Below are 23,862 nucleotides of genomic sequence, written 5' to 3'. Positions count from 1 at the left end.
TTAAATTGAGATAACTGTAAACATTCCTATATAGTATATTATCTTCAAATGAAAAATAGTTAAGAAAAATTAGAAAGAAATTATTGTTTTCAGTAAAAAAGAACTGTTTCTTGTAGTTTATGAGCATTTTTTGAGTCTCTATGATATGCTGAAGCTGAGAATGTAAAAATGAAGGCACGATTCTTGAACTGGTTTAGTGGTAAATAGACAAATTTAGTGAAGACATGAAAAAGATTTTTTTTTTTAAGAGGCCTTGGTCTGTCACAGAGGCTGGAGGGTAGTGGCACAATGATAGCTCACTGTAACCCGAAATTCAGGGTTCAAGTGATCCTCCTGCCTCAATCTCCCAAGTAGGTGGGACTATAGTGTGAGCCACTATGCCTGGCTAATAAAAATTTTTTTTTTATTTTATTGATGGGGTCTCACCGTGTTGCCTATGTGCTCTTGAACTCCTGGCCCCAAGTGATCCTCTTACAGCCTCCTAAAGTGCTGGCACTATAGGCATGAGCCACTGTGTTGTGCCAATAGAGTGTATTTAGATGGGGCTAAGATGAAAGTGTTTTAATTTGGCCAGTTAAAACTTCCAATAAGAACTGATGCTTGGAGTGTTTGTTAGGGCTGAGGGTGACAAGGTAGATCAGGATAAAAAAACACATATTCCAAGCAGAAGCAATGTTGTGCATAGCAGTAATGCCTCTTTAGATAATTAATTTTTTTTGACATTGATTTATATTTCTATGGAAATACATGTTTCATCATAGAAACTAGAAAGCTGATACATCCCATTGAAGTTCTGGTAACTTAACTGACTTTTCATTAGCATTACAGAGAGGCTTGAGCATGCTTTGGAAAAGGCAGCTCCTCTGCTGCGAGAGATTTTTGTGGATTTTGCACCTTTTCTTTCTCGGACACTTTTGGGTAGCCATGGACAAGAACTGCTTATTGAAGGAACAAGTAAGCGATTTTTCTTTATTTCATATATAAATATTTTACATTTGTAAAACACTTAAATAGGCAATAAGATATGCATGGGGTGTCATTGTTTATTTTCAGACTTTGACAAGGCTTCTCATAGAGTCTGTATCTTTGGAAGAATATATCATGTATATATAAATCCATTCAACATTTTTATCAATGATTTGGGTGAAGCAGAAAATTATGTGTTAAACCAAAGCATGAAGATATATATATGACATATTAAACTATTTGTTTAGAGAATTGGAGAGACTAGTGTCACTAGGTTTTATTTGACCTTAAAGTCTGTATAAATAAGAGAATGGTATATTGCCACATATTAAAAAAATGAAGACTACATCATTAGTATTTATTAGTAGAATTTTGTTTTACAAATAAGTAGACATAACAGTTGTGCTCTATCCTGCTTATCTATCCTGTATAGATTACAGGGTCTCGTCTGGGTAGTATACTTTCAGATTGTGTTAAAGTAGATAGCATGCAGAAGTAGAATTCTGAGGGAATTGAAAACCATGCTATTTATGGAATGGATGAGGAATAATGAGATTTCTTATTTATTGTGTTTGGCATTTGCTATGTAGCAAGTGTCTTCAAATATTAGAGAGGGTAATAACCAAGTGAAAGTAGACTTTACCCTGAATTTCATCAGGGATCAGATAATCAGTTCAGTTACAGGATAATGTTTCAAACAATTAGTTTTGTTTAAAAGTTCGGCAGACTACAATTGGTCGCAGTGGTTTAGGTCTGTAATCCTAGCACTCTGGGAGGTCAAGGCGGGTGGATTGCCTGAGCTCACTAGATCCAGACTAGCCTGAGCCCAGAGCAAAACCTCCTTTCCAAAAATAGCCTGGTGTTGTGGTGGGTGCCTGTAGTCCCAGCTATTTGGAAGCCTGAGGCAAGAGAATCACTTGAGTCCAAAAGTTTGAGGTTGCTGTAAGCTATGATGACACCATGGTACTCAACCTAGAGGGACAGACTAAGACTGTTTCCACAAAAAACAAAACAAACAAAAAAAAAACCCAGAAGTTTTGCAGACTGATTTCAAAATACTAGTTTTCATCCCCGTAACTAAGATTTTTTTTTAAGGAGAAGCTAGAAGACTTTCAATAATGATAGAGAATTAATTTTTGTGTTCAAAACTATATGGATCAAGTGATTGCTAAATATGGCTTGTCTTTGTCCATGGTTGATGATTTAGGTCAGGATAAGATACTTATATTTTCCTAAAGCTAAAAAAATCATGGGAAAATGCTTTCATCTATACTCCAGTGTCTTTATCAACTTACAGCTTTAGTTATCATAATTTTTTCTTGGTTAGCTGTAGTTAGAAGATCTCTTAAGGAATTTCTTAAAACTTACGGAAAAAGTCCTGCTTTTGCAGAAATAAGGATATACTGGAAATATAAGATGGTAGTGGTATCTGAGAGTTAACTGTGGGGTATGAACCCTTCCTTTGACTTTTTTTTTTCTTTTGGAGATGGAGTCTCACTCTGTCACTCTGGGTGGAGTACCATGGTGTCATCATAGCTCACAGCAACCTGAAACTCTTGGGCTCAAGTGATCCTTTTGCCTCAGCCTCCTGCTGGGACTACTGGTATTTGCCACAATGCCTGGCAAGTTTTTCTGTTTTTAGTAAAGAATTGGTTTCACTCTTGCTCAGGCTGGTCTCAAACTCCTGAGCTCAAGCATTTTACCTGCCTTATTCTGTCAAGTAGAATGGTATCTGCTAGGATTTACAGATGTAAGCCACTGTACCTGGACAGGACTTTTATTTATGAAGTAATCATATTTTAGAAGAATTGAATTAGGAGCTGGGCATGGTGCTCAAGCCTGTAATCATGGTTACTCTAAAGGCTAAGGCACTGGGAATACTTGAGGCCAGGTGTTTTGAGACCAGCCTGGGCAACACAGTGAGACCTCTCTCTACAAAAATTTTGTAAAGTTATCTAGTCATGGTTGTCCATGTCCGTAATTCCATTCATTCAGAAGGGTAAAGCTGTAGTGAGCTATGATTTTGCCACTGCACTTCAACCTGGGTGATGTCGAGACTCCATAACATAAAAAAAAAAAAAGTTTTTTATTTTTTAATTAAAAATAAAATTGAACTAAAAAATTACAGGGCTTTTCATTAATTTATGTTTCACGTATCAGACTTATTTTTTCAAGTGATTTGTCAACTTACAAACTTAAATCCACTTTACTCATTAAAAAGTAGGTAAAGTGGATTTATTAATTATAGACTTTCAGTGTAGCAAGATCTTGTTGCTTAGTAGTTGGTCTTTGGATTTTGTGATAGATATAACAACATAGGATAGTATTAGATATCCAGAAGTAATAGAAATTAATAATTCTAGATCTCTGAAAAAAATTTAATTTAGAATTAATTTTTTACTGGCAAATTCCTGTAAGATGTTAAGGGGGAAGAAGATGTACTATTGCTCATTTATAAAGTTGAGCAGTGCCTAGACACTGTATTTTGTTCATAAAAATAGCATACAAATCTGAGTTGTTTTGCAACTTATGTATGTATTTTAAGTTGGGAGGGATATTTGGGGCTGTGGTTTTATGTACCATAAAGCAGAATGGCTTTGAGAGGATATACTACTGTATAAACAGTGTAATACTGTACAAAAAGCATTGACATGAAAGGCAGGAGCTCTTGGTTTTAACTCTCTTGTTGCCAGTGACTAGCTGTGTGATCAGGCTTAGAATGCTTATTAATTTTTAAAAATTCTAATAAGTTTTAAAAATATTTTATAACATTTTCAATAAAAATTTTAAATATTTACTAAAGCAGGAAGTATAGTATTCCATGAACTTATACTGGCTACCAAACCATCTTTCCTTTCCTTTCCTTTTTTTTTTAAAGACAGCGTCTCACTCTGTCACCCTAGACAGAGTACTGTGGCCTCATAGCTCACTCACTGCAACCTCAAGCTCTTGGGCTCAAGATATCTTCTTGCCTCAGCCTCCCCAGTATCTAGGACTATATGCATGACCCATAATGCCTGACCAGTTTTCCTATTTCATTTTATTTTTTTAGTAGAGATGGGGCCTCACTCTTGCTCAGGTTTGTCTCAAACTCCTGACCTCAAGCAACACACCCACCTTAGCCTCCCAGAGTGCTAGGATTACAGGGATGTGCCACTATGCCCAGCCTAAACCATCTTTATTTTTCCATAATTATTTGTTATTTCTGCCTCCTTTTGTTTTGCTTTAGTATTTAAAACAATCTCATATATCATGTGATTTAACCCCTGACACAAAAGATAGTTGCTTAACATAATCACAGTGTTATTATTACACTAATGATATTAACAGTAGTTTCTTAATATTACCTAATATCTACCCTATATTTACCTTTGTCTTAAAAGTATCTTTATATAATTGAGTTTCTTCCAATTAAGATGCAAACAAAATTCACTTATTATAGGTGGTTAGTTTTCTTAAATCTCTTGTAAGTTCTTATTAATACAAAATAGTTTCTTACATTCTCCCTTTGTTTCCATTTGCTTGGTTATTCCATAGGATGTTACATATTTTGAGACTCTCGCTATTTCTCTATCCTATGTATTTTCTAAAGACTTGAAGTTAAATCTAAAAGCTTAATGTTCTGTAATATTTCATACTACATCAAACCTGGAGTCCATTCTGTCTGATTGTGTCAATTTTAGTGATAGGCAGTTATAATACTTTGTAAGGAGTGATGTTTTATAACTTTTATTTTATTTTATTTTATGTCTTGTATTTAATTGTGTATGTGACAGTCTTCCTCAGTTACCTGGAGCATAATAATGTCGTTGTAGCTGACTTCAACCTCCCAAACTTCTGGGCTCAAGCAATTCTCCTGCCTCCACCTCTCCAGTAGCTAGGACTACACTACCAGGCCTGACTAATTTTTCTATTTTCCTTTTTTTTTTTTGTAGAGATAGAATCTCACTTTGTCGCTCTCAGTAGAGTGCTCTGGCGTCACACAGCTCACAGCACGCTCCAATTCCTGGGCTTAGGCAATTCTCTTGCCTCAGCCTTCCAAGTAGCTGGGACTACAGGGGCCTGCCACAACACCCAGCTATTTTTTTGTTGCAGTTTGGCCGGGGCCCGGTTTGAATGCGCTACCCTTGGTATATTGGGTAGATGCCCTACCTACTGAGCAACAGGCACTATCCTATTTTTGATTTTTTAAAAATTTTCTATTTTATTTTTTATTTATTTATTTTTTTGAGAAGAATCTCTGTTGCCTTGGATAGAGTGCTGTGGCATTGCAGCTTACAGCAACCTCAAACTCTTGGGCTCAAGTGATCTTCTTGCCTCAGCTTCCCAAGTAGTTGGGCACCCACCAAAACACCCAGCTATTTTTAGAGACTAGTCTCACTCTTGCTCAGGCTGGTCTTAAACTCATGAACTCAGGCAGTTCACCAGCCTTGGCCTCCCAGAGTGCTAGGATAACAGGTGTGAGCCAACACACCTGGTCCTACTTCTTTTTTTTTTTTTTTTACAAGTTATCTTCCAAAGAATAAAGAAAACATTAGCTTAAAAACTTTTTATTTTGGCTAGGGCTGGATTTGAACCCGCCACCTCTGGTATATGGGGCTGATGCCCTACTCCTTTGAGCCACAGGTGCTGCCCAGCTTAAAAACTTTTAATTCTATCTTACAACTGCTATATGTTTGTCATATTCTTTTTTTTTTTTTTTTTTTTTTTTTTTGAGACAGATCCTCAAGCTATCCCCCTGGGTAGAGTGCTGTAGCTTCACAGCTCACAGCAACCTCCAACTCCTGGGCTCAAGCGAGTCTCCTGCCTCTGCCTCCCAGGTAGCTGGGACCACAGGTGCCCGCCACAATGCCTGGCTATTTTTTGGCTGCAGCCGTCATTGTTGTCTGGCGGGTCTGGGTTGGATTCGAACCTGCCACCTTAGGTATATGTGGCTGGCGCCTTAGCCACTTGAGCCACAGGTGCCGAGCCTTGTCATATTCTTGTTACAAATCTAAGAGTCATTATGGGGTCATAATGATCTGATTTTTTTTGTATCTTGAAACACTTTGCTATTTCATCACTATATATCAGTTATTCTTTATTATGCTATGGACTGAAATAATAAAAAAATAAGAAGAGTAGAGTTTCCCTTTAGAATGATGGTACAAAAGGAAAAAAAATCATTACACTTGTGGATTACCCTCAGTTTTCTTACTGTTTTGCCCAATGTGTTGCATTATATTTTAGGAAGGTATAAACTTAGATTTTAAGTGAGAAAAAAAACTTAGATTTGGTGTAGCCAAAAATATCTTAGATATTACAATGGTTTGTGATCTTCCAAAGGGCTACAGTACACAGTATTTGATCACATTATTCCAACAGGAAAGACTTCATTGGGAAAAATTTAAGTGACAATTTGTGGCAAGAACCTAGATATCTGGCTGGGCACAAGTGTTTCACACCTGTAATCTTAGCATTCTGGGAGGCCAAGGTGAGTGGATTGCTTGAATTCAGGAGTTGGAGATGATCCTGAGACAGAGTGAGACCCTATCTCTAAAAAAATAGCTAGGCATTTTGGCGGGTGCTGGTAGTCCCTGCTACTTGGGAGGCTGAGGCAAGAGAATCTCTTGAGACCAAGAGTTTCAGGTTGCTGTGAGCTGTGATGCCATGGCACTCTCCCAAGGGTGACAAAGTGAGACTCTGCCTAAAAATTGAATAAATGAATAAATAAATAAAAATTAATAAATTCAATGGAATTTTTATTCTAAGTTATGTTTGTAAATCTTAATGAAATATTTTGCAAGTCTGGAAAAAGAAGATTGCCTGTTCTCTCTTCAGCAAAACTTTGAGTCATCTGACTTTTTCAATGTGGATTTGAACATACAATTTCAAGAAGAATAACTGGAATTATTGCTAAGCTAGAATGTATTAAGCATGTATTTGAAAATTAGAATTAGTATTTGCAAAATGGATGTATTCCAATTTCATGATGAGCATTTTGTTATACCCAAAGGACATTCTTTATTCAGTGTATATTTTTAAAACCAAGAAAATACAGGATAGGATTTGACTTTATTATGCATAAATTCATAGTAAAATTTCTAATAATGGTTAACACCATCCCATTATTCCTTTTGTAAATTTTTAAGACGACTTAAAATATATATAAAAAAGCATTTATACAGTCTACTTGGTTAATGATTATGACTATTTATTCATGGTATACTGGAGGATTTAGATAGATCAATGGCCACTAGCTTAATATCTGGTAAGTCATTTGATTTTATGACTGAAGTCAGGTATCTTGTTTGAGTTTCCACTGAAGAAGTTTCTGTGGTTTTTGTTCATGAGATTACAGATAAGGATAGGTATAAAACTCTTGGCTTGGCATGCTGAGTTTGTCCTTTTGAAAGGCAAATTCCCAATGTTTTAAAAAGCAACTAAAAAATAAAATGAGCTGAAGTAAACCCAACTATTATTCTGAGAGACTTCTAAAGAAGTCAGATTATGAGCCCATTCAGATTTCTGAGCCTGCAGTACCATCTTTTTCTTTTGATTGAAGCAATAATAGAGGCCGGGGAATGTGTGTGTATGTATAAAATGAAAACTGATACTCCCTGCAACAACTTAGAAGTTGACACTAAGGTTTCAGGGCCTTCCTTTGGATACTTCTTAGAGTTTGATTGTAAATCTGAAGACAGATTTATTGGTTTATTTTTCATTTCTTGCTTTTCATACGTGCAACCAGTGCCACCCAAAGGCAAAAGTTTAGGTAACAAATAGAAGTGATTTAAGTTGTGCAGTTCGATGCTACATCCCTAATTGAGGTTTGTCTTCTGTTTCTTTACTCTCAAAGTTTTATACAGAGTGGCCATAAAGTTCATGTGCAATTAAAAATTGCACACTATTTTAAATTGCACATGAACTTTATGACCATCTTCTCTTTTGGTTTGTATTACTGATGTTTTTTAGCTAGGGAACTTAGTATTAGAGGTCTAACATCAGATATCTCTTTTTGTCCCTTGAAGCCCTTCCTCATTTAAAATTGAAAATACTCTCTACCCTGCCTCCTCCCCTGACAAATTCTGTCACCCACCCCAAGAAAAAACTCACATTATTTGTACAGATTGGGCTGTAAACTGTTTCCTGACCTTTTATTAGCATTGATATCCTGATCAGTCAGCTCACGGGTCAGTTGATCAGTTTTTTTGCTGAATCTTCACTTCCAGCTAGATAGTAGCTATGAGCCTTCTTCTGGTTTACTGACCTTTATTCCTGGGAAATACAACTGAGATAAATAAATGTAAATGTGTTGTGTATCCTATGAGATAAATGAGATGAAAGAGCTCTCTATATAAATCTTCCTAATTTTGGATAATGCAAGGTCTTTTTTATCACTGTTGTTCATATTTGAGTGGATATTAAAGGCCCCAGATTTAGTGCCCAATTCTGGAATTCTGGTTCCTCTAGAATGGTGTTCTCAACCTTCCTAATGCTGCGGCCCTTTAATACAGTTCCTGTGGGTTGTGACCCACAAGTTGAGAACCAACCACTGCTCTCGAACAAAGCAATAAGGATCAATGACCTAATTGTAGAAATAATCTGAATTTACCTTTTGGAAGTAATGGGTTTTGAAGTTGGAGTAGAATCAAAGTTCTTTTTTCTGGGTTACTTTTTATGTCAAGTAGCAAGGTTTCATACCAGCAAAGGCCTATGCCAACAATAGCAGATGGAGTTATTACCTGGTTTTCTCTTTTTGCCTTGGGTGTATTAACCTCAGAATCTATGACCACACTGACCTGCTCACCTAATGCAACATATAAACATTCTGTAGGTAATTTTCATGCCAGTGTGGATACTGTTCCCATCATTTCTATGTTGTGTTTTTTTAGGCATTGAAAGAAATGGTTCTAACTTTTTTTGGGAAGTGAAGGGGGTGAACAGTCTGCTATTTGTAAAGCTACAAAAAGTGAACATGTGCTATGATGACATTTGAGGCATTGTTATTAAAAAGGGGAAAGAACTAAAAAGCAAGGAAGATAGAAGAAAGAAAATGGATTGGATACATGGAAGTGGTTTAATGGGGGAAGAAAAGGGTAATATTGTAGGGCATTATAGGTCACCTGGAATTATTTTAGATATTACAATCTGTAATGTAAGTTTGTGTGTGTACCTAGAAAAATATACAATAAAGAATATAATTTTTCTGATTATTATTAGTGTAATTTAATTTCATCCTTTATTTTTTGATACTACTTTCCTAAGATATTGGTTATAAAATGTTCTCTGAATGAATGAATTTAGATTTTATTAGTAATTAAAGCTAAAGAATTCTTTAAATAGGAATTATAACTGTATGAAAGTTCCTTCCTAAGGACACTTTTAGTAAATCAAAATGAAACATAGGAGAGAAAATATAAACAAATTAATTTATAAGAAATCAAGAATATATAACAGACAACAACTTGCATTTCTGCTAAGGTTTAGTATGAGGTCAGAGGTCAGGGTACTAATAAGAGTGTTTGGGATGTCTGCTGCCATGAAACAAAATGGAAACTTGATTGATAGCTAGGGGGTTGAACGGAGAGAGTGTGGTGGAGAAAGCAAAGGTCAGGGAGCCATTTCCCTTCTCTGCATGTATAACGATCAACTCTCTCCAAAACAAAATGTAGATGATATTGATAAATATGGCATATGTTGTGCACATTTCTATGACTATTGTGAAATGTAATTATATATGAAGTTGTAATAAGTGTTATAATATTTGACAACTAAAATGGAATAGTTTGCAAAAAATGGTAGTCGTTTTTGATGCCAGGTTTAAAGTAACCATAGATTATCTTGCTTAATTATCTAATCAAATATATGCCAATTTGGTTTTTAGGAAGATGTTAATGTTTTATTTAAAAAACCAATTTGGTTGAAATTGTGAAATAAATAAATCCCTCTTATTTGTTTTTTACTTTGTAATTTTTTTCTTTTTTTAAATAGGTCTGGTTTGCATGAAGTCTAGTAACTCAGTTGTGGAATTGGTTATGCTACTTTGTTCTCAGGTGAGTGATAGACTAAATGTTGAATTAGAAGTAAAATTCTCACATGAATTTGTTTTGACAAGGAGGTTTTGTTTGCATTACTGTTATTGTTGCCATAAATAAGTTTTTGTGTTTGCTTTTAGAAAGTAATTATATTGCAATACAATTACTTCTCATGTTTGATGCTTACAGATGATTTTGAAGAAAGCACTGAGAAAGTCAGTAGATAAATGAGAAAGCAAAGGTTTTTAGAGTCACATTAAAAATGTCTAGATAAGATGATCCGGAGATGACTAAATTTCTTTGCTGTGTATATTAAGGTTATAGAAACAGATTTATTTCTATACCTTGTGGAGTGCCACGCTGACTCCACTGGGAGTCATGGGTTTACTTCCCTTTTGTGCAGAGGTTATAAAATGAGTGATAAATAATTTTGAGTCCTTGTCATTGCTAATTATTTTTGACATACACAGTAGATTTGGAAAAACATCAACAAAAATGTGGCAGCCATCATAATAAGATACAGAAAATAAATTCTTAAAAGCAAAATTACTTTAGGTGTACAGAAACCTTGTACCTCATATAGTCAACATTAGTGATTTTTAAAAAAAACTTATATAAAAATCATGTATCCTGTGATGTTTTGTTTTCTGTTTTGCAATTAAACAGTTGAATGCTTTTATTGAAAATTTTCTTTGCAGTCTTTTAAAAGTGATACCTTGGTGGTAGTAAATTCCCCCACTTAAAACTTTAAAATAGCCTTTTTTAATAGGAAATGTATTGGTCTAGAGGTCAAGGGTTTTGACCCATTTCAAAACCTTTGACCTTCATTTACAACTCTCATGGTTTACTTGCCTAACGAATAAGGATAATGCAAAATTAATGTTTCTTTGCATTGATTTATTTGTTTTAGTGCCTGTATTGCCAAATTTATTTAGACTGTGCTGATGGACATTTCATGAATACAAATTAAAGAATCATAGAAAGTGTGAAAAATCAATACTATGCATTGTCAATTAAGTGCAATAAGAACAATTACTTCCTTAGAATGTTCCTAATGTATTTTTCTAGTGAACTTATAAGGAGTAGTTATGTTTTTTAGTGGGCCTGTTCTTAAATTTAGTGAGAATTATGTTTTTATGATTTAATCATCTCCTTTATAAAATTTCATTTCTTCAAAAACTGACTAGATAAAACTTTTCATTAAGCCATTTGATTTGAAATAATTGAGTCTTTTTAGAAGGAAATTGCCTTATATCATTCTTATACTTACATGACATTACCCTTATTTTGAGGAAGAATTCACTTAAAGTTTTAAATGCTTCTTCATAGGAATGTGAATTTGTATTTTAGTAATGTAATTGTTTCATTGGTGAATTTGATAATAAAATTTCACTTTTTAGTTAGAAGAATTGACATGAGAGCTATTTTATGTATAATATACTACATATTTGTATATTAGAAGCTGCAAAGAATAAAGAATGACACGTTTAAACACACATATTTGTCATGTATGTCATAGTGCTGTTTAATACTAATTCAATCAAATGGAATATGACGATTGCTTAGTAGAGTAAGTTTCGAAAGTGAGAAATTCTCAATTTTTTTTTGTTTGAATAAAATACATTATGGGGCATTTGAAGTCCATAACATCTTTTATGAGTTCTTCAAAAGTTCTGTGGCATTTCTACAAGACGTATCACAGTGTGAAAAATGATGTGAAAAATGAAGCCTGAATTAGCTCCAGATGTATACAGATTGTTCCGGGGTGATAATTACATTTTTCACTTTGAATTTTCCTAATTCAAAGAGGTCAGCTTGGCAATCACAAAAGTGATTTATTTTGTTAGAAGTGAACTGTCTTTTGCTGCATGAAAGCTTAAGAGATATGAAATTGAATTTCAAGTCGACATTTTGCAGATACTGGGTGGGGATGACTTGAGCTTGATTGATAATTTTTTTTAGTCTGATGTAGGGTAGGAAGCAGAAAGCCACCATCTTGCTAAAATTTTAATTAATTTTTTAAGAGGAGATGGAGAGGATTCAGTGCCAAAGATCGAGAGATCAGGTCAAAAACTCCTTTTTTAATCACATAAATAATGAGATATGCTTATGAACTTAACATCTGCAAATTTGATTTAGAACCTTACAAATTAGTTGATGTTAGTTTTGTGACAATTGACCATGTTCTGATTATTTGTCTTGAATCCATTCAAAACTTACTTTCTTCGTGCATTCTTTTTAACAAGGTGTTTTACCACCATTTTATTGCAAAAGTGAATTTAGATCCTAAGTTTAAGAAATGAGGAAATGATCATATTTGGTTTGTTGCCAATAAGACCAAACAGATTACTATACATGATATGTCTTTATAGCATCAACTAGAATTATACTTTTCAATGCCTATTCATTAATCAAAAGTTCATTAGGCACCATTCCCTATTTTCTGCTATTTAAATTTTAAAATTGTTTATGTAAAATGTTATTATTTAGAGTTGGAAATATTCAGCATTATATTTTTGAGTAAAATTAATATATATGTGAGTTATTGAATTAAATTTAGTCATTTATTGAGTCCCATCTGAAGTAATTCATCAACTACTTAAGATCCCAAAACTGATTTAAATCCTCTTTACTTCTTAAAATAAGACTTACATTCTTCATGCAGCTGGTGTTCTCTGCTGCTCACAAAAAAATTGAACAAGTTTTCAACTACATTTCGATTGTTTTTCACAAACATGTAACTTATTTGTGCCTCAAATTTATTGTGTATGTGTATAAACCTGTTTGAAATCTGTATGAATTTAAAGAAATGTTAAATAAATGTTTCATGTAATTCCAGCATTGTATAAAGTGTTTGTACCTTGCTCATTTGACGTTAATATCATTTTTGAAAGAATTGACATTGCATTCAAGGCCACTTTATAAAAGCGTTGCGTTCCTCATCCTAATTCAGTCTGACATACATTCCAATAACACTACCTCCCTTCTTGGGTTTAAAGCTAAATTTATGACTGTGCATTGTGAAGTGCATCATTTAAAAATGGTTTCAACCCAAAACATCTAATAAATAAATAATGTGTATGGCTACTCAGTAGTAGACTTTCTAGACTAGAAATCATTCCATCGGATACTCAACAGTCCACTATCGGAGAGGGCTGTCAGATAAATCTTGTGGTAGCTGCATTCATGTCCTGTAAATCACATATTATTGTCTGAGTCTTCTGCCAGGTCATCTATTCTTTCCCCATTTATCAGAAATACATACAGTATATAGAAAAACTAGAAGCACCATGTAGTCTGGCCTCGCATCCTGTTTGAGTAATTAATTTGCAACAAAAGTTAATTTAAAATACTGTGTTAGTCTGATTTTTCATTAAAATTTTCTTCATCAAAGTATGCAGATTATTGCTATTTTTGGAAATATTTCTTGTACGTGAAAATAGTGATAGAAGGTTTGATCATTTTTGACTCAAGTATTTCTCTGTACCTCTGAATTATTCATTTAAAAATTATAATATTCACAATAAGGATCAGATAGCACTCTTATGTCAGTGTAGTGCTTGAATGTTTTTTCTGAATTTTTATGGTAAAATTTCTTTATTCTGTAATTTCTTTTTCCTATTCCTAGATTTCGTCTTCATTTTGAACTTATTTCTTCTGAATATATGACATTAATATTATTGCTTTTACCATTTTAGTTCATGAATTTTTTTCTTTTCATGGTTGTGATGGTTTTATAGGTGTGTATTTTGAGTATGAACAGGTTATTTAAATAAACCAAAAAAAAAAAAAAAGGAAGCTCTCTGTACTATGGCATGAAGGTATCCTTCACCACTAGGCCTTTCCTATTGCTTGAACTTCATTTCTTCCCACTTAAATTTTAATTTTATATCTGTTCTCAAGACCCACCAAATATTTTCACTTACCTGAATATGCCATCGTATTTCTGTGTCTTGGCACATGCTTTTTCTTTCCCACTTTCAATTTGGTGACTATAATTGTTAGTGGCTGCTGATTGATCAGATCACAGCTTAATTATCTCTTTCTAACACCATCATTTCTATAGTTGGTATCTTTTTTGTTTTTATTTTAGCACCCATCATAGAATTTACCAACAATTTAAAGCATATATATGGTAATTTATGAATTTGTTTATTATTAGTTTCCCTTTTCATATTCTAGTACAAAACAATTTAAGTATGGTAATTTATATATTTATTATTAGTTTTCTTTTTTGTATTCTAGACTCTATGAAGGTAACAACTACTTCTGTTTTGCCCATTAAAGTACACACCTATTTGTTACCTAGCACAGTATTTGGTACATGATGGCTACTCAATGAATATTTGTGGCAAAAATAAATCATACACCTCCTAGATAAATTATAGTTTCTTCTGGAAAGCTTTCCTTGACTCCTCTCTTCCCCACAACTCTATCTCTAAATGTAGTATCATTTAGAGCACTCACTGCTCATTTTATAGAATTTCTTTCTATATTTAAATTGACTAGGATTTATCTCTGTCTTCTATTTAGATTGTAAGTTTCTTGAAAGCAAGGACCGTTTTCTGTTATATCCCTAACACCTAGTGTAGTTCAACCAAATGTTTATATACTTGCATAAGTAATAAACAAACGGTCAAAAATCAGCATCTTTTGGATTTTTGCCTTTGATCTTTTTTATTATGAAATACTCCCATACTTTCTGATATTAATTAGTTTTTGTATTAGTTCTTCATTTTTATTATGATAGCTATATTATTATAGTAAAAAGACTGTAGTTATGTTCATTTATAAAGTCTTTTTTTGTTAATCAGACTTTATTTAGGATAAGATATATATATTAAATATACACACATTTTATGTATATAGTTTAATGAATTTTGATATATTCTTCACTAAGTAACAATCATTTTAATCCAGAAAGCTTTCTGTGCCCTTTTGTAGTCAGTCCCCATCTCTGTCACCTCCAGTTGCCACTGATTTTATTTTTATTACCAATGATTAGTTTTACTTACTAAGGAAATTCATGTAAATGGAATTTTTTTTAACTAATGTGCTTAGATATTCATAGTGTGCTCTTAGGAGGACATTTTTTCACTAAAACTCACTATTGAGTTTTAAGAAAATGGTGCATTTTTTTAAAAGAAATAATTGAGCTAATAAAACAAAGGATTATATTTTGACAACAATAGAATAAGAATTTTAACAGAAATAGAAATGTCTTTTTTTTGCAGTTTTCTGGCTGGGGCTGGGTTTGAACCTGCCACCTCCAGCATATGGGGCCGGTGCCCTACTCCTTTGAGCCGCAGGCACCGCCCCTTGAAATAAGTCTTAATTACACATAGTTTTCACGTAAAAGGAAATCCTATGGTATGACGTTTTCAAATAGCAGTATAGTGAGGACCATTAACTGTACTTTCAGAATTTTCTATTTTTCATGTCAATTGGGCTCAGTTCAAATACTGTCTTTTCTACACAGCTTTAGTGGATATCTCTGCTTTGAGGACTGTTTTTTACACTTGCTTGTGCTATTATTTATTAATTTATTTAGCAAGCATGTATCATATGCTTTTAAGACAAGCCCCTTTCCTTAAAGAAATTGTAAGTTATTCTTTGAACTATAGAAAAGACAAATAATTAGTGAGAGAGACAAATGTTCCTAATACAAGATAGAAATTTATATGGGCTTTAAGAAAAACCCGATACTGGCAGCGCCCATAGCACAGTGGGTTAGGGTGCTGGCCACATTCACTGAAGCTGATGGGTTCATACTCCAGCCCAGGCCAGCTAAAACAACAATGACAATGCAACAATAACAACAATGACAACAACAAAATAATTGGGTGTTGGTGCCTGTAGTCCCAGCTACTTGGGAGCTGAGGCAAGAGGATCACTTAAGCCCAAGAGTTGGGAGGTTTCTGTGACCTGTGACAGCACAGCACTCTGTCTACTCAGGGCAACAGCTTGAGATTCTGTCTCAAAAAAAAGAAAAACCCAATACATAGAAACAGGTAGTAGTGTTGGGGTGGAGCCCTAAAAGTTCTTTATTAGTCTCTGTTTAATCTGATGTTAATTTGATTTTTGTTCATGAGTATATCATTTTAGTTTCCCATGGCTGTCAGTCAGTTTTTTTCTTGATTCCATGTTTTTGTAATTTCTTTACTATTAACAGTATTAAAGTTCCTAAAGCATTTCCTCTACCTGTCTATAACTTTCTTTGGTTGAGATTGTGGTAGCCATCCATGTGCTTGTTTGTCAGTTATTATTCTTGTCCATTATGGCACATTCCAGAGTGGGTACTATGTTGTAATAATGGATATTCTGTGAGAAAATATACAGTGTAAAATAAGTTGGGAAACTGTTGTTTTAAATACACTTCAATTTCTTTTTGGTGTTTTTAGACCTCACCCTTAGAATGTAGTAGAAATAAATTGATTGTCCCTGAACTTTGTTACTGTTAGTACCTATGACCTTTTGATTGTGGATGGGATGAGAATCAATAGGGTAATGTCTAACATTGGGATTAAAAAAAAGGCTTCCACTATAAGCACCTAGTTTTGCCTTAGAGTGACAGTGAATACTTTATTCTCAGAATGCACAAAGGCTGAGAGAATAGATATTCTTTGTTGAAACGACTAGAGTTAATTTAATTTTGTGAGCAGAAGAATCAGTCGACCTTATGTGAAGGAACTATAGACCTTTGAAGCTTGGAAAATTCACACTTTATAAATTGGTCATGGAACGTCTTAGCTGCATTAACAATTCTAAGATATTTGAAATAAACTTAATAACTTTATGCTAATATGGTAAAAATATTTATATTTTTGAAACAATTTTATTGACATAATTTTGTATTATAAAGTAGAAACATTTTCCTTTAAGCAACAGTGAAAACATACTAGAAACAAAACAAACCAGAGTAAAGTATTATTTTTTCTTTTAAAAAACAGAATATCTAGGCTGATGGTTTAGTGAATATTAATTGATCTTTATGTGAATTTGGATGAAGACTTTCTCATAATATTGATTTAAAGTGCTGTTACAACCTAAAAAAACATAATTTAACTTGAGATTCAAGATTTAATCTGAAATACAGGCGCCCTGTTGATTTGCCAGCACACTAAGATTTAGAAAACATAACCTTTTAAGGTAAATTTTGTGAAACTGACAGTACACCCTGTGGCTTGGCAGTCTAGTCAGAAGGATGATACCATGCTGACTATATAACTAGATCTTTGAACATTATTCTCAAGGGTGGTAAATGCAAAACAAAGTAATATCAACTGGCACTTAATTCTGCGAGTTTCCTGCTGATTAGGGTATTCAGTGAAATGGAACTCTTCCTGACAGGAAGTCAACCTATGAGTATGGAGACATCTGAAAATAAAGTGTGTTTTAATTTGGCACCCTACAGTTTTACAACTGGTCTTTTAAATTTGGGATTAGGGTGAGAGGTAGGAAAAGGGAGAAATACACAAATGAAAATATTCTGAGCATAATGCTTCTTTGGTTTTAATGTAATTAGGAATGCAGGTAGTATCTCTTTTTTCTCAGTTATTATAACATACTTTTCCTTAGCCCTTTCTTTTTTTTGTTTACTTCAAATCAATCTACTAACGTTATTAAAGGTATTACAGAAAGGCTAGATTAAAAGGGTAGAGGTTGGAAAAAAAATGTAGAGTTTAAGATTGCCTTTGTTTAATTCCAAACTCTGATAACTTTTTGAAGCTCCAGCTATACTCCCATACTATGTATCTTTTTAATAATTATAATTTAATGGATCTTAGAATAATCTGAATTAACATTAGCCATTTTAGCTTCTTAAAATTCATATTTAAATCTTGCTATTTAAAGTGTTTTTACTGTTTGACTTCGTGCTGAGATAAAATTGTTCTTTAGCACTTTAATACCTTGTCAGGTACAATTAGCATTTAACACCTTAATTTAGGAGGGGACAATTATCATATGAGTAATTGTACAACTATTCTAGTATGTAATTTTTATCAGGCAGCTCCGTTTAGTTAAGTTGCCATTTTATAATATGAACGTTCTGAAGTGTGTATATGGTTCTGATAAAATCTGACGATACACTTTTCCATCACTACTAAAAGTGATTCCACAATTTTCTGTGCTACCTACCTGTAATGACAGCTCCTTCTGGAAAACTCATAAAGCGTACCCAAATATATAAGGTTGGACAATTAAGTTTTTGAACTTATCCTAGAAAAAGTGCTACATACTTCATTGCTGAATATCGCTACAGTCACCTTTCAAGTATTCTCTTTGGCCATCTGGTGACCATAGTGATATTCAGTAATGAGGTATATAGCACTTTCTTTAGGATGAGTTTGCGAACTTAATTTTCAGACCTCATAAGATGGCAGCTCTGATGGCCATTCCAGAAAAGGAGTTCCAAAATTACTCTGAGGGGAAGACTAGGTGCTGCGGAGTACCTCGAAGGTGACCATAATGATACTCAGCCATGAGGTATGTAGCACTCTTTCTAGGATGAGGTGGCAAAGTTAACTGTCTGACCTTGCAAGTATCATTGATGTCATTATAGGGATTACTACTCTAATGATTTTTAAGGGTATCTTTTTTTAAACTTTAGTTTTTTTTTTATTTATTCTACATTACTTTCAATATATTACCGAGAACTACTTTTATAATAATCTAGGTCACTACTTTTCAACCTTTTTTTCCTCGTCAAATATTCATTATCATTGATAGTTGCTCATTATGATTATTCTCAGCCTGCATCCTATAGGAATGGGGGAGGGATAAAAGGAGATATTATTTTAAGCAGCTCTCTGTAAAGAATCAGATTCCACCTTTAGATAAAGAGAGTAGATCTTAAATGTTCTCAATACAAAAAAAAATGCTAGGTATATATATATATACATACATATATATGTATGAAACGTTCATACATATACATACATATAATATGTAGAACGTTCATATTATAAAATGGCAACTTAACTAAACGGAGCTGCCTATATATATGTATATATATATATATGTATGTATGTATGTATGTACGTATATGCTGATGGTGTTTGCAGATCTGATGTTAATTAGCTTGATTTAATCATTTTACAACATATACATACATCAAATATCACATTGTACGTGTGAATATATACAATTTCTCTTTGCCAATTACACCTTAATGAAGCTTGGAGGGGGAGAATAAAAGAATTAGACTGGTCTAGTTGATCTCTGAATTAGTGAAATGCCTTTCCCTTTCTCCCAGTTTTACATTTACAGTATATGTTAACAAATTTACTTTCCTAGCAGAGTCTCTTTATATTTCATTTAGAGGCAAACCTATTGTACTTGTTTACTTCTTGTTTGAAACTAAACGTCTCTGCCTTACTTTCAATGTCCTTAACAGCTTTTTTACTTTCCTTTGTACTATTTCCATGCTGCTTTATTAAATTGTAGTTATGTATTTGACATGTATCACACTATCTTCTAGGCGTTTTACAAAAAAAACCACCTCAAACTCTATAACCCTAAATCTGTTTTCCACATTCTCCTGACACTTTCTCGTCTATATTGTGCTTTTACATATACTTTTATGGATATTGCATATGAAAATGTTTACTAGTGTCTATGCACAGGATCATAGTGCATCTTTTTTGATGATAATTGTTGTGTTTCTTAGAATTCTTTATTCAGAAACTCAGGTACTGATTAGTCACTTATTTGAGATGGGCTCTGCTGGCTTCTTAGGTTTTTCTTGCTACAGTCTATCATATCCTACAAAATAGAGGGTAAATTTATCTAATTTGCTACAAAAATGTAATCTGTGAATTAACAAAATGATAAATGATACTTTTTGGCATATAAATATTAGTATATGAAAAATATTCCTTTCCTGTTTTTTGATTTACATAATTAAAATCACACAGAGGACTTCTACTGCTACTAGTATTTTAAAATTCCTTTTTGATGTTCTGTATCTTTTGTATAAGATAAAAGTGAGCTCTGATTACAAAAAAAATAGAGGGCAAATTTAATTTTGGTTTTTTTGAGAAAACTTACAAAGTTGTTTGATCTATCAGGCTCATCTTATATTTCTATCCTTTGAAAGGTACACTATCATTTGTAAAGTACTAGTGTAGTTTTTGAAAATAGGATTCTCTTTGTTAGTATTGTAGGTTAAAAAAAATAAAACATTAGTGGCAGTGAGAAAGTAAAATAATGGGCGAGAATTTTTAAGCTTTTTGTTGCTTAACTTGTTTCCTTACCACGTCTAGACTGCTGCCTTACTTACTTATTTGGACATTTGACAGTAAGGTGCTCTGTGTGATACCAGCTTGTCACCAAGATCTCAACTGTCCAACTTACAGTTTATCCTAGACAGACAGGTTTTATGCTTAGCAAATTAAGGTGAATTTCTGAAATATAAAAGAAAACCAGTCACAGCTCAATCACTGTTAAAACTAATACTTGAAGTATGAATTGAATGGACTTGCCTAAATTTTTTTCCAGCTCTTGCCACAATGTATTAAATTTTTTATTTCTTTAGAATATTTTAAATTTGTTTGAACTTGTTAGTAAAGTTCGCTCCTTTTTCACTTGCTGTTTCTGTTGTTTTTATTTGGTGTGATAGACTGAAACATGATTGCCAAAAAGATAGCCATAACCAGTCCCTGGAACCTGTGAATGTTAACTTATTTGGAAAAAGAGTGTTTGCAGATCTGATTAAGAATTTTTAAGTGAAGGGCAGCTCCTGTGGCTCAAGGAATAGGGTGCCAGCCCAAGATACCAGGGGTGGCGGGTTCAAGCCCAGCCCTGGCCAAAAACTGTAAAACCCCCCCCCCACACACACACAAAAATAATTTTTAAGTGAAGAGATAATTCTGCATTATTTGGTGGTTCTAAATATCATCAAGTATCATTACTAAAGGGTAATGGGAGGTTAGAGACAGACAAACAGAGGAGTGGAAATGGAGCAGAGAGAGATGTAGCCATAAGCCAAGGAATGCTGACAGGGGCTGGAAGAAGCAAGGAATAGCTTCTTCCTTGGAGCCTCAGGGGAGATGTTCTACTGATGTCTTTATGGCTTGGGAAAATTGATTTTGGACTTCTGGCCTTCAGAATTGGGAAAGAACAAACTTTTAGTGTTTTAAGCAAAGTTAGTGGCAATTTGTTACAGGGGCTATAGGAACCTAATATTTCTCGTAAAGCTTTATGTGTTCTAAATGAAGTGCTTCTCCCTCCTCCACTTTAAAATGACAAATTATGATTTTCTTTAACAATTATTTTATTGTCTGTTGTATGGAAAATTGAGTTAGGTACTGTTGAAAGCTTAAGGAGATAGAGATACCCACCTTAAAGGTGTTTCACTATAGTTTAAGAGACATGTTCTAATTTGTAAAGTTTTTGAACCAGAAGAAAAGCTGCAGAATAAGCTAATATTGTATGGAGGTGAAATAAACAAGAAAAAAATACTACTAGAGAGATGTGTAGTTGATGATTTCATCAGTCTTGACTCATTTGTGGACAAAACCAAGTTCTCAAATATTTTATCCTATCACTATTTCAATTATGTTATAGGTCAAAGAATGCCTTTAATCATGATATTTACCCATAATATATTTTAAGATGTTTGTATTATACTTGTTATCAGCTCATATCACGTTAGGAGAATTGATCAGTATTTGGACAGAGTTACTGAATCATTCTGGAATGACAGGTCTTATTCTTTTTTACCGTGAATGTCATTATGTATAGTATGATTGGCTTTAGGTTGTGGCTCTTGACCACTATAGGAAGTTACTATAACATACAATAAATGTGTCTTAATTTATGGCCTTAAATTAGAGGCCTAAACTTTATAAGCAGATGTAGTACAAGATTTGGAATACTTAAATTCTGAAGATATCATTTCATAGCATAAATATAAAACATCTTATTTGCTTATACTGACTGATAAAAACAAATGTTACTTTCAGTTGCTTATGTTTTACTTGAAGTTAAAGTTTGAGCACTGAAATTAAAATCTCATTTTATATTAACTTTAACAATATGTTTGATGAATACACAGTGTCAGTTTATAATGGCCATTGTTCAGAGTAGAAGACTCCAAATGGTTAAACAGCAGGAAAGTTTTCTGCCTTTAGTTAAAACTGCTGTTTTCTATATGGTTTATTTACCACATGTTTAATTCTTAATGTTGTGTGCTGTGGGATTGGGCATGCAAAAGTCAGCAGAAAGAGTTCTGGTTTTTACATCTAGAGCTATTACTTGCTGTACAATAATAAAGGCACTATTTTATTGGGTTACTTGTAATTAACTTCAGCACTAGCCATTCATATAAATCATTTGTAATCTGTTTTCTTTAGATTTCTATTCTTTTAAACCAGTTTAATGTACCTGCTTTCTGTTGTCTTTTTACATATGGATTGAGGTTGTAATTGCTTTTTGGAATTAGGCTGTCAAAAACCAACATATATGCGGATTCAAGAAATGATTGAGGCAAGTTAATGAATTTTATGTAACATTTTATAAGGATTTATTACTGAAGTAAATATTTGGTATTGTTTTGTTGTGAAACTTAATAATGATTTTATTCTCTCAAGTTAAAAAGAGTCTAGACATTCAAAAAGTTAAAATGGCAACAATTATTAGTTAGAAAATATTTATACTTTTTATTTTTTCCAAAATTCTGACAAAGAAAATGTATGAAATTTCTCTGAACTGCTGTACATCAACTTACTGATAATTTAAAATTTTATTTGATCTGAAGAGAGACCAGAACATAATATTTAAAAATTTTAAACATCTAAATCTTCATACATTTTACACTTTGCATAATATCTGATAAATGTCATTTTCTATATTGACTAAGACTTTATATCATTTTATGCTTAAACTTTTTTATGACTATTAGTTTAAAATGAGATAAAAATTAAGTAGAGGCAGACTTGAATAAAAAAGACATATTTAAAAAAACATATATCTGTCTGGGTTTAAGCTAATTACATATTATTCAAAACTAAATATTAGAAACAAAAAATTGTCTCTAAAAATAACTTTATTTGCAAAATGTTTATAGTTGTCTATCTATAGAAGTAATTTAATAGTATTAGATATTTTAATTCTCTTCCACTGTGTTATAGTCTTGACTTGATAATTCTTATAAAATAATGTGAGGTGTTTTGAGGTGGGAGATAGGCGGCATGAAGAGAGTTGTTTGTTTCATGTCCTGAAAGTAGTGCTTTTAAAAAGAATTCAGCTGTTAAATACTTTTTGTTATTGGTTGAGTACATTAGATAGTTTAAATTTTTTAAAATAATTAGCTGTTATATATAGTTTTAGTGGAAGTCTTTCATGTTTCCCCTCCAGCAGTCTTTAATGAACACTCCTTGTAATTTCAGTACAGGCTTTGAGATTCCCTGAAGACTTGACTTCAGACCTCAAAGGGCAGCAATTGCCATATGTCTGGAGAGCTGGAGTTGCCAAAAAGAATGACCGTATCCTAATAGAACACATTTATACAGTTCCTGAATGTGCAGCCCTGGTATAGGCTTAATGATGATCATCTGTTGAGAGCTTGTAGCTTGAAAGGGTTAGAGAAACTTTTGTCACCTTTATTGAAATTGAGCTTTCTGTATTGATTAGGGAAAGATCTTGATTAAATTAATACCAGTTTGGAACTTACTGAAGGATCATTATTGTCTGGAAATTATGTTTTACCTGAAAAAATTAAAAAACATACTTTTAGTGGTACTTGCTAATATATTAATATTTCATATGTCAAACCAACAGCAAGGGGACTGACTTTTTTGATTGATGATTTGCAAATGATTAAAAATACTTAAAGTAATTACATAAATGCATGAAATCTTAAATTTTTTTTTTGCAG

At 33.1% G+C, this 23,862-nt stretch overlaps 1 protein-coding gene across 5 annotated transcripts in view; it reads left to right on the top strand.

The window, feature by feature from the left end:
• LRBA (LPS responsive beige-like anchor protein) overlaps positions 1-23,862 on the top strand; it is a 736,826-nt gene that overhangs the window by 216,304 nt on the left and 496,660 nt on the right. For all 5 annotated transcript variants that reach the window (XM_023513466.1, XM_023513464.1, XM_023513465.1 and 2 more), the window contains 2 exons: positions 821-954; positions 9,940-10,001. In XM_023513466.1, the coding sequence (XP_023369234.1) occupies positions 821-954; positions 9,940-10,001 (196 nt within the window). The remainder of the gene's footprint in view (positions 1-820; positions 955-9,939; positions 10,002-23,862) is intronic.

This window comes from Otolemur garnettii, unplaced genomic scaffold, assembly GCF_000181295.1.
Source record: "Otolemur garnettii isolate 467f Iridium unplaced genomic scaffold, OtoGar3 scaffold00041, whole genome shotgun sequence".
NCBI classification, from domain to species: domain Eukaryota; kingdom Metazoa; phylum Chordata; class Mammalia; order Primates; family Galagidae; genus Otolemur; species Otolemur garnettii.
The sequence above is the reverse complement of the archived record's forward strand: the minus strand, read 5'-3'. Positions and strand labels throughout refer to the sequence as shown.